The sequence below is a fragment of the Phascolarctos cinereus genome, unplaced genomic scaffold, assembly GCF_003287225.1.
Source record: "Phascolarctos cinereus isolate Bilbo 61053 unplaced genomic scaffold, phaCin_HiC Scaffold_5;HRSCAF=322, whole genome shotgun sequence".
NCBI lineage: Eukaryota > Metazoa > Chordata > Mammalia > Diprotodontia > Phascolarctidae > Phascolarctos > Phascolarctos cinereus.
This window is the reverse complement of record NW_027555958.1, coordinates 316,714,324-316,725,408: the sequence shown is the minus strand read 5'-3', so window position 1 is coordinate 316,725,408 and position 11,085 is coordinate 316,714,324. Positions and strand designations below refer to the sequence as shown.

At 39.9% G+C, this 11,085-nt stretch overlaps 1 protein-coding gene across 1 annotated transcript in view; it reads right to left on the bottom strand.

Annotated features, from left to right (window-relative positions):
• Positions 1-1,691: 1,691 nt before the first annotated feature.
• The window catches only part of DHX40 (DEAH-box helicase 40), a 49,915-nt gene continuing 40,521 nt past the window's right edge, over positions 1,692-11,085 (bottom strand). The window contains exons 13-18 of the mRNA XM_020991952.2: positions 10,011-10,125; positions 9,175-9,283; positions 6,375-6,469; positions 4,208-4,277; positions 3,664-3,892; positions 1,692-3,117 (exon numbers count right to left, since the gene is read on the bottom strand). Of these exons, the coding sequence (XP_020847611.1) occupies positions 2,978-3,117; positions 3,664-3,892; positions 4,208-4,277; positions 6,375-6,469; positions 9,175-9,283; positions 10,011-10,125 (758 nt within the window). The 3' untranslated portion in view covers positions 1,692-2,977. The remainder of the gene's footprint in view (positions 3,118-3,663; positions 3,893-4,207; positions 4,278-6,374; positions 6,470-9,174; positions 9,284-10,010; positions 10,126-11,085) is intronic.

Below are 11,085 nucleotides of genomic sequence, written 5' to 3'. Positions count from 1 at the left end.
ATTAGTGCAGCTCTTGTCTGTGTTCTTCCATAAGTTCTTTATGAGAAGATTATCAGCTGTGCTGAGGGACTCCACCCCTTTCTTTTAACATTTTTAGGGAAACCACCTTGGCCACCCTACCTATCTAAAACAGTAAATAAAATGTATTGTTTATATAAAACAAAAATAAATACCATTAAGGCCATGGTAGGGGTTATGGAAGTTTTTAGAGCCTGGACTGGCCACACTGATCTATGATGATGGGCCTTTTAAGTATTGATCTTTCAGGGATATACAAATATAGCAGAAATGAAGGCAATCACCATCCAGGATAGTTTTTAGCTTAAAACATAGGAAGAATGCTACAAACTGATTGGCAGCATCAGAGGGCAGCATGTTGGTAACAGCTCGCTGAGTTACTAAATGGAGCAATGCCAATAGGTGTGTGCATGACAGAAGGGCTGCCTTGGCAAGTCCTCTCAAGGACCAGCAAGGAGAATTACTCCTTCCTCTGAGATTTCAGCTTGCCAGTTCTGCTGGGTTATCTCTCCTGCAGGTATTCCATAGCTTAGGGCTAAGTGACATTCTTGAAGAGCTTTTTCCCTGGTTTGTTTGCCTTGCCTTGGGGCTATGGTGCTGGTCTGAAGGCATGGGTTCCCCATCTAAGTTCCCCAAGATAGTGAATTTTCACAGTGGTGTCCTACCAGCTTCTGTCTGCTTCGAAAGGTGAAAACAGCGTGGCCAAATTTCTTATTTGTGAACCCAGCTAATCCTGGTCAGTGCACAGAAATGAAGACTGAGACAGACTGAGAAAGAGCTCATCATATCTTACTTGGAAAGAGAAGAGTTGAGGAGGTTACCTGTCATTGACACTAATAAATTGCGAGTACTAGGAGTTGACTATTTTTGGGAGGTATGTTTGGGATACAGTGTTTGCTCCTAATAGTGAAGTTCCATGCTGTTGGACAAATGGAGGCTTTGGGTGAAGGGGGCTAGCTAAAGTTAAAGACTGTACCAACATGACATTAGTAGGTTTGGGTGGTGCTGGAGCGTGAGGGGGTCTCATCAGTATAACTATAGTCACAATGCAGGGATGTGACTCCTGTGGAGAAGGCGCCAGCCCAACTGAAGCACTAAGGTACCCTGACGGAAAGACAGGAGGCAGCATGGGCCAAGCAAGTCAAAACACCACCACTACCTCACCCACCACCTCTCCTCAAATCCTAATGCAGCCATCATTGTGGGGAGCAATCTCTGTGGAGAAGGAGCCCACCTTCCTTGCCACCACAAATACTGACTACTAACAAACTGCCACTGACAGGCAGGCAAGCCCAAGAACCCCAAGAGTGACAGCATCCTGCTTCCAGCCCAGCCCCCTCAACCATTATCCCAAGAAACAGCCCTTCTATGGAGTCCTCACCTCAGCTACTGGAGATGGCAGAGGAAAGATCTTACCACCACTGTCCTTACCACTGTCAAATCGTTCAATGTCACAGACAGTTAGGATTTTAGCTGAAGTAATTCTGAAGAAGCATTGCCATCTGCTTTGCTGCTGTATTCTAAAGACCAAGGGACCTTTCCCTCTGACTTGCAACTGAAACCTCCTATGAGTGGTGTCTCCATTAGAATGTGAGCTCCTTTAAAGCAGAAGCTGTCTGCTTTTCTATTTGCATCCCTGGTACTTGGCACATAATAAGTGCTTAATAAATGTGTTTCCATTCATTCATTCATTTTATTTACTCATAAGCATGGAATTTCCCAGATCAAAAATGTTTCCTGGGACCTCAGTTGTGACTTACAATGCATGACAATTACACAAGCTTTTTCAAAAAACTTCCAAGGAAGAGAGTGGCTGCTGGAACTAATCTGCTTTATGCCTCCTTCAACAATAAAATACTCTGAGAGCAAGAAAAGACCTAGTAGGGCGTGCTTCGTGAATCTATCACCATTTACCCTGCTTTAGAAAGCTTAAGAATTTCTTCAGTAAAGGTTTCAAAAGTTCCTAACCCTAAAAACCAGAGCATTCAGCTCAGCTGCTAAGGACAAAGAAATAATGCTATAACTTTCCAGAAAATGTCAGTTATGTACAAAAAATATGAATGTCTTAATCTTTGTAGAAAAAAACTTTAAATACACATTATACTATCTTTTGAGTTTTAAGCTGGTACTACACTAAATATATAGGTATAGAAGAAAAGTCCTTACATATATGATCTCTTTCTGGTGAGTGATACTTTTCCCAATATATGTTTACATAAAAATGTACTTTACGTAATCCCAGCAAAAATAACTTAAAAAAGAGTCCTGCCATACAGTTTTCTTATTCACTCATTGACCATCTAAGTCTTTTTTCAATAAATATTAATAAGGCTTTAAATAATGACAACACACCAGATATAACAGACAATTCTAATAATTGCTTTGAGATGAGTTAGGGATACAGCTTGAATCTGTATCTTCACTGGAACAGAACTCCCAGGCAGAAAAAAAAAACTCCCTCTATCAATGCAGGTTCTTACCCACTTTTGCAACTAAGTCTTAAATAACTGCCTAGAGCATTGGGAGGTTAAGTGACTTGCCTGGTTACATAGCCAGTATATGTCAGAGGCAGACTTCAGGAAAATAATCTTTAATGTTTCATTACAAATGAGTTACAATCTAATAAAATATCAATTTATGTGTTATTTAAAAATATAGAGGAACAGAGTTCAATGTCAATTTAAGGTCAGCAGAATAGAAAGTAAAAAGGAACAACATGACCTCTAGTCTAAGCTGTACTGATTCAAACATCAATACCATTGATCGGAGCAACCTACTCATTTTCCCTGTGAAAATTTCATCTGAATGCACTGGTGCAGGCTGTTTTAGCTCCTGGGCTAATAAATTCAATAGCAGCTTCCCTGGGTATTTGGCAGTCCTGTCTGAAGTAAACAGTAAAGCAGCAGTGCATTTTCTGACTGCTTCTGGTCTTTTCTGAATTTTCATTCAAGGTCATTACTTAGTCATTTTCCTTCAAAGTGCCAGTGATGTTCTGGGATCGCTGATGTTTCCTCTCCAGGAATCGAGCACGTGCATCCAAAATGGATTTATCATCATTTCTTCTCTGCATTTTCTTTAGAGATTCCTTCATTGCTCTATCTGAAACAACATGAAAAAATGAATACATTAAAGTGATATTCTTGGACTTAAGACTGAAGGTTGTAAAGGAGAAAAGTACACTAAATTTTCTTAGTAAAATGTGAAGAAATAGAAAAGTAACATTTCTTACTCAAGAAAAACAGTGTGGTCTAAGACTGAGTAACAAAAAACACGGGGCCCAGGAGCTTCAGGATTTGACTTTGCTTACTATGTATGTTTTTAACAGTGTGCAGGGCCAGGTACTGAGACAAAATACTTGGTAACTGGTTCTTCTTTGTATTCCTGAATATTATGACTCTATTCTTTAGAGTCTCACCTGAAGTCACCCAATAATCCAGGTTCTAATTCAACTTCTGTATCTAGAACGGAGCATGGCACTGCAATGAAAATGCACGCTTGCTTGGATGGAGAAAGTTGGTAAGAGAAAAGACTAGCCAGGACAGGATTTATTGCATCCCTCTGTCCCCTAGAGAAAAATTCTAAAGCCAAAGTTCTATCACAATATTTTCATATCATTAAAGCTATCAGACTTTCTGTTTTACTCACCCTTCTGTTGCTTTAGATCTTCCCTGTTTTCCCACCTCTTTAGTTCTTCCTCTGTCACTTCATGTCGGGCCATACTGTTCAATTCATACACATCAAATTGATATAACTTGGGTAGCAAGTCTTTAACCCATTCATAGCGAATTGGGCACACAGTCTTCACGTACATTTTGGAAGTAACTAAAACGTCATGGAAAATGATCCACTCGAGTTTGGGTTCCTGATTACAGAGCTAAACAAAATTATTTATTGAGGGAGACATAATTTTCCTCATTTTCTGTTCAACAATATAGAATATTGGATAACATGAGACCACCCTATGTTAGCAATTAAATATTTAAGACACTTAGTTCTTCTGAACTCATTCTAAGAAGAGTTTACATTAAGTCTTTTTCTTCATAGACACATACTATACAGGTCTTTATAGCATTAACTAATAAGTAATTTAGATGTCAAATTTGTTTCTTAAAGCAGAGAGTAAAAGAGACATAGACACATTAGCAAAATAATTATTCTGGTTATTGCAGACATTTAAGATATAATTTACCGCTGAAGAAGGATGAATGTGTATTGGGGTTCCATGCCCATCCATTGTGCAAAATGTTCTTCCTACAGACCTATAAGCACAATAAAAATTGCTTTACTGATACACTTTATATCACGATCATAAGACATCAATGTAACACAACAAAACAAGTAGTATATTGAGTCCTGTAATTAGCAACATTTTCTAAGTTTAGATAAAAGAGTTTAAAAATAACTTTTCTTTTTTATTATAATGTTTCACTTTGCTTCAAATGAACATCAGGAATGTTCAATCCAATCAATAAACAATGCTTCTCCTTTTAAAAGGTATATTTGATCTTTGCTATCCAGAAGTCTGATACCAATGAAAACACAATTTCCTTAATTTAAAATTCCTATGCAAAAATTCTCACTTGTTGGTTAACATGACATCTCTTCTCAATTTTATCCCTAGCCTAGCTTTTATTTAGAGCCATTTTTTTATAGGTGTTTGGAGGGGTTTGGGGGAGAGGTCAAGCAAGTCACTGCTTTTACTCTGCCATCTTGGCTCCGCCCCCTAGCCTAGCTTTTAAAGCTCTCCCCAATCAGACAAATGTTCTAAAGAAGGTGGATTGCACAAAGTATACAAAGTAGTGACTCTGACCTCTGTACTTGGCAAAATTCTTGAGCACATGGTTCATAAGGGAAGCAGTGATTACTAGGTGTCAATTACCAGATTAACCTCATTTCCTTTTTTTGACAGATTATTAGACTGATAAATCAGATCAATGCTGTAGATACAAGACTTTTGATAAATTCTCACAAAAGTCTTGTAGACAAGATGAAAAAGTGTGGATAGAATGATAGATTGAAAATAGTAGAATGACTGGAAGTAAACTATGTTGATTAATGGATCAATGTCAGTCTGAAAGAAGATAGCTAGGGGTATGCCACTGGGTTTTATCTGTAATCCTGTTCTGTTCAACATTCACATTAATGACTTGAAGACAAGTAGGAAGAGATGCTTACCAAATATACAGATAACATGAAGCTTGGGGAATGATAAACACATTAGTTGAAAGTATTGAGGATCTCAAAAGGCTGAACCTAACAGAATGTCATTTAATGAGACTGTAAGATTCTGCACCCAGGTTTAAAAAAATAAATTGTACAAGTAAGAAATAGAAGAGACACATTTTTATAACAGTTCATATGAAAGACACTGAGAGGTTTTGAGTTGAGCAGGCTCAATAAGTCAACAGTATGATGTGGCTGCCAAAAAAAGCTAACCTGATCACATGCTGCATTAAAATGAGGTGTCCAGAACAGGTGACAGCCCTTTGTGGTAAGCAGATCACATCCAACTTTGGGTCTTGCATTTTAGAAGGGATACAGACCACCTGAAGGATGCCCACAAGAGGGCAAACTGAATGGTCAGGGGCCCAAAGAGCATATTATGCAAGAATGATCAATCAAAAGTACTGGGTATTTTTAATCTGGAAAAGACTTAAGGGAAGGAAAAAAGGGGAAGATGTGAGACAGGTCTTCAGATGGAAGATAAGAAATGCAAACAATAACTATAATACAGAAAAGCACAGGCAAAGTGCTGTGGATTCAGACAAGAGTAAGATTACTTTAAGGGGGGGGGATCAGGGAAGACTTCATTGAACAGGTGGTATTTGAGCTGGGGCTTGAAGAAAAGGTAATATTTCAAATGATCAAAATGGGGATGAGGTAGAGCATGGAACTTTAGGCAGAAGAACAGTCTGAGAACATGAGAGGAGGCAAGAAAACCTTGCAGCTATTCAATGACTGATTCTGGCAAGGCCGGTTACTTGCTGTAACAACCCTTCTGTCTCAATTTTCTTATCTGTAAAATGAATATAGCAATACCAATATACCTCACCAGGCAGGGTCTCGTGAGAAATAACCATAAAAATGACTATGAAGCATATTCTAAGTAAAAACACCAATAGAAGGGCCTTTTTTATAATGGGAATATTTACACAGTAGGAAGTAGTGATCCACACATAGAAAAGGAAAAGATGGACCGATTAACCTACACTTTTCTGATACAATCTCAACAGCAATGAAAATTATAAAGGAGGCCATCACCATTGCTTTCGAAGTTGTATCAAAAGCTGAATCTTCTTCATCATTTTTCTCAATGGTGTAGCTTCCTTTTAACCACTGCTAAGCTTGCTGCTCACCTTCGCGCTACATTGGTGAAATATCCAGTGCACAAACATCTTCGTAAGATTTCTTGTCTAGGACCATCAAAACTTTCTCTTGGGAAATCAGGTTGCTGTATAAAGAATATCAGTAAAGAGATCTTTTATAACAACTAGAAGTAATCTTTCACCTTGGAAACTTTTTAAAAAGTTATTTCTTTATTCCACCTTTTCCCATTGTTTTAGCATCTAGCTTGGTCTTCCTTGCTATTTTCTCCTGCATCATCCCCATCAACCTCTATAATAATGACTCTTCCAACACTCTGTCCTCATAGTTTCTTGAACTTGTTAAAGCTTATGACCTCCACATTCATTTTCCTTCACCTGTATACTAAGGTGGTCACATCTTGGACCTCTCACCATCATGCAAAACCTTCTCCCTTCCTAGATCTCCTCTCTGACTACTCTCTTGTCATTCCTTTTCTCCCCCCCTCCTCCCTTCTATACATGTTATCCAATATCATCATAATCTCTAGTCCTTCCATCCCTGTTTAGGCCTCAGTTTCCTCTACATTCATTCTTGACTTTATGGTCAACTACTTCAATATTGCTCTCTACTCTTGAATCATTTGCTCCCTCAACCTTCTGCTATTTCTATCCTTTAACCCTCAATTTTGCGTAACTCCTGTCATCTTCATTCTCCACTCCTAAATGCTTGAGGGCTGCTAAAAGAAATCACAAAAATGTCAACTCTCTAGTCCCAAATGGGACCTCCATGTGACACGGCACCATCTTTGTATTCAGTTCTGACTCATGTCTTCCACAACAGTTGTTTCCTGCCTTGTCCTCTGACCTCCAAGTTCCAACTTGCCCTCATCACACTCAACAAACAATCTTTATTTCTCTTTGGCTTCAGTGTGAATTTCCTCTGTTTCCCAGTTTTGCTCCTGTAAGATTTCAGTGTCCTCACTTATCCTCTCACACTTTCTCAAGTCTCAGAAAAAGAGGCAGTCTTCATCCTTGGTAAATCTGACTCCTCTACCTTATAACATAAATGACAAGCAAACCTCTCTCTAGGTACAACCTTTTCCCCAGAGTTCCAGTCTGATATTTGCAACTGTCTGATAGGTCTCTTTACCCAGACATCATGATGGCAGCTCATAATCACCCTGTCTACAATAGAATTTATTCTCTTCCTCTTGAAATCTTCCTCATCAGTTACTTCTCTATTTCTATTCATGATATCATCACCTTCCCAGTAATATGGACTTTCAACCTTGGAGTCATCTTTGACTCCTCCTTCACCCTCATTCCATACATCTAACCAACTGCCAAGTCCCATTGATTTTACCTTCACCAGATCTCTTGTATTTGGACTGTTCTCTCTCTCCTTTGATACCACCTTCATGATCTCTCTTTTTTTTTCTTAGACTACTTTACTTATTTATTTTGCTTTTTGGTGAGGAAATTGAGGGTAAGTGACTTGCCCAGGGTCACACAGCTAGTAAGTATCAAGTGTCTGGGGCTAGATTTGAACTCAGGTCCTCCTGACTCCAAGGCTGGAGCTCTATCCACTGCACTACTTAGCTGCCCTTTATTTATTTATTTTGCTTTTTGGTGTCTTAGACTACTTTAACAGTTTCTTACCTGGTCCTACTATTTCCAGTCTACTTCCCATTAAAATCTATCCTCTATACTGCTGCCTGAGTAATTTTCTTTCCTTTTTTTTTTTGTGAGGTGATTGGGGTTAAGTGACTTGCCCAGGGTCACACAGCTAGTAAGTATTAAGTGTCTGAGGCTGGATTTGAACTCGGGTCCTCCTGACTCCAAGGCCAGAGCTCTATTCGCTGCGCCACCTAGCTGCCCATGAGCAATTTTCCATAATCTGATCATATCACTCCTTTACTCAAATAGTAACACTGATTGCTAACATTTCTGTAATTTTATGGTTTGCAAAGCCCTTTACATCCATCATTTCACTGATCCTCACAACAATGCTGTGAGGTAAATGCTATTTTTACACATGCTGAAGCTGAGGCTGGGATAGGTGAAGTGATTTGCCCAGGGCCACCTATTTAAGTAAGTGTTCAAGGTAAGATTTGAACTCAGGTTTTCCTGTTTCCAAGCACCCTATCCACTATGCCACCTTGCTGCCAAACCTGCAATGACTCCCCACTGACTATTTAATCAAGTGTATATTTTGGCATCAATGGCTCTCCATAATCTGGCTCTAATTGTCTTATACTCTTCCCCTTTGTGTTTCTCCTATCTCAGCCAAACTGGACTACTTACTATCTCCCATTCGTGCCCCGGTCTCTCCCATTACTATCACTTCACTTAGGCAATTCTCCATGACTGGAATGCCTCCCACCATTCCATTTCTGGCTGCTGAAGTCCCTCTCTTTCTTTAAGACCCAACTTGCATGTCTTCCCTGATACTTCCCATCTAGTCTCACTCTCCTGTGAAAGTCATTGCTTCCTCCTCAAAATTCTCATCATGTTTTGCCTCAATCTCTCCCTTGTACTTACCTCATTCTCCTTTATATCACTGTTAGCTGGGGACTTACGTCCTCTCCCATTTGCCATTAGATTATAATCTTACTGAAAGCCAGGCTTATTTCATACCAGCACTGAGCATGGTAGCATGCAGTAGGCACTGAATACATATTTGTCAAATTAGATTTATCTCCCACGGATCTTCTGAAGGAGTTAACAAAGGGCAAATAATCTTGCTACAGAGTAGCACTGAGAGGTAGAATAATAGAAAGGAACTGTAAATCCCTGCTATTCCAACAGCATGAAATATATAGAGCCTGAAGGAAAGCACTGAAGTGGTTACCTGCTTCAGTTTCCTGATTATCTCTCGAAGCTGACCTTCTACACGGAATGCCGACTGTAAGCACCTCCAGTGGATCCAATGTTTCTGACACCACGCAGGTGGAGATGGGCTGTGAATGATAATATTGACATGATGAAAGGCTGCCTCTAAGTGAAGGCAACAGATCATCTTCTTATTGCTTCGGTACTTCAAGGATCTGAGTTTCCATTTGTGTGGTTACCACCTTCCTTGAGGCACATGACAACCCTCTGATTTAAAAAATGGTCTTTGAAAGTTGCTCTGCCTGAAAAGGCCATTACCCTGTGGCTAACCTGCCTCTCCAAATTTAGCTGAGTTGCTGGCTCTTAGATTATAGACTCCCTGTTCATTCCCAGGCTTGGCAGAACCTCCCAGGGCTTGTGCACTAGCATCAGGTCCATGCCATGACAAGGAGTCAGAGGAGGGCTCTAGTGAAAGGTTATTTGTGTTATACATGTAGAGATGGAAACCAGTCATCTGTAAGATCGGCCTATATAAAAGCTGGCAGATAACACCTGCTTATGGAGAAAAAACTTGTTTCAGAGCTTCACAACAAGCTATGTCCAAGAAAAACACCTTCACTGAGTTAAAACAAAGCAAAACAAGATCTCAGCAATTTATAAATGAGGCAGTTTCAGACTATGGATGGGATATTTCATATACACAGCACAGTCAAGTATCTTGTCATCTCAGACAACCCAATACCTCACTATGTAGAATGTTAAGAATCCACAATGTATATACAAAAAGTATGTGTAAAAGCAAATCCCAAGAAAAAAACATTTTGCCACAGTAATTTTATGTCTTCTTTTACACACCTTGATCTGCACTGTTCAAAGATTATTGCTAGAGTTGCAAAGTCATTGAATCCGCCAGCTTGGGATGACAGCTCCTGATGTCTCAGCTCTGCCTCTTTCTGTTTCTCTGCTTCACCTAGAGAAAGGCTAAGTGGGGTGAGAGCTGAGCTTGGAGGGCCTCCATTTATTCATTCTGCATAGTCAAACTGATTGAAAACCTATGATCAGAACTTAAAATGAGGTAAAGAAACAAATCTTATTCTTTTGGAAAGGCCTTTGATTTCATTCTACTTTTAAATCAGTGAAACTGTTCCAGAATCCAGCTCATCCTGAACTACTGAGACAGCTCCATTACTGTTTCTCCCTCTTAGGCAGGGCGAGGCAAAGAGGTCTGCTGCATTAATAACAGTTATGCCTAGCTTCAGGGATGAGGGGATGAAAGGGGAAGTAAGGATCTGGAACAAAAGCAGATACAGACAAAACTTCAGAGCAGGCTGTTTGCCTTTAGCCCCTTTGGCCACACATACCCCCAGTCTTCTCTAGCCTCCTCTCCCCCATCCCACCCAGAAGCTGAGTGCCCTGTGTTATGCTCTGACAATATGAAGTCTACTCCTAAGAGCCTCATTGACTAGAATTCTCTTGATGCTTCCTCCCTTCACCACAAAACTCTCATTCTCTCATGCATGTGCCTCAACCAAGTGGAAGGAGGAGAGCCATCTGAACAAACTAATCCACACTAAGGTCTGACTCTTCCCATTCCCCAAGGCGTTGGGGAGGCCTTGGCTGCTGATACCTGGCAGTGACTCAGGGAAGCAGCTCTAGAGGAAGGAAACAACAGCAGCTGGTGCTTAAAAAAAAAAAAGCCTGAGCCTCATCTACAATCAGCATAAGTACAGCACCTTAAAAATTACCTGGTCTCTACAACCTTCAATTTCAAACCTAGCACTCAGGCTGCATCTTTTTGGTTGGGTTTCCTCCTTCAAGAGCATCCACGATATATTTTAACTACATATAAATGTTTCAAAAAGACAGGGGAGAAAGTAATTTGCTTTGTTTTAGAGACAACCTTGCTAGGGTATAAATGACTAATAGTCAT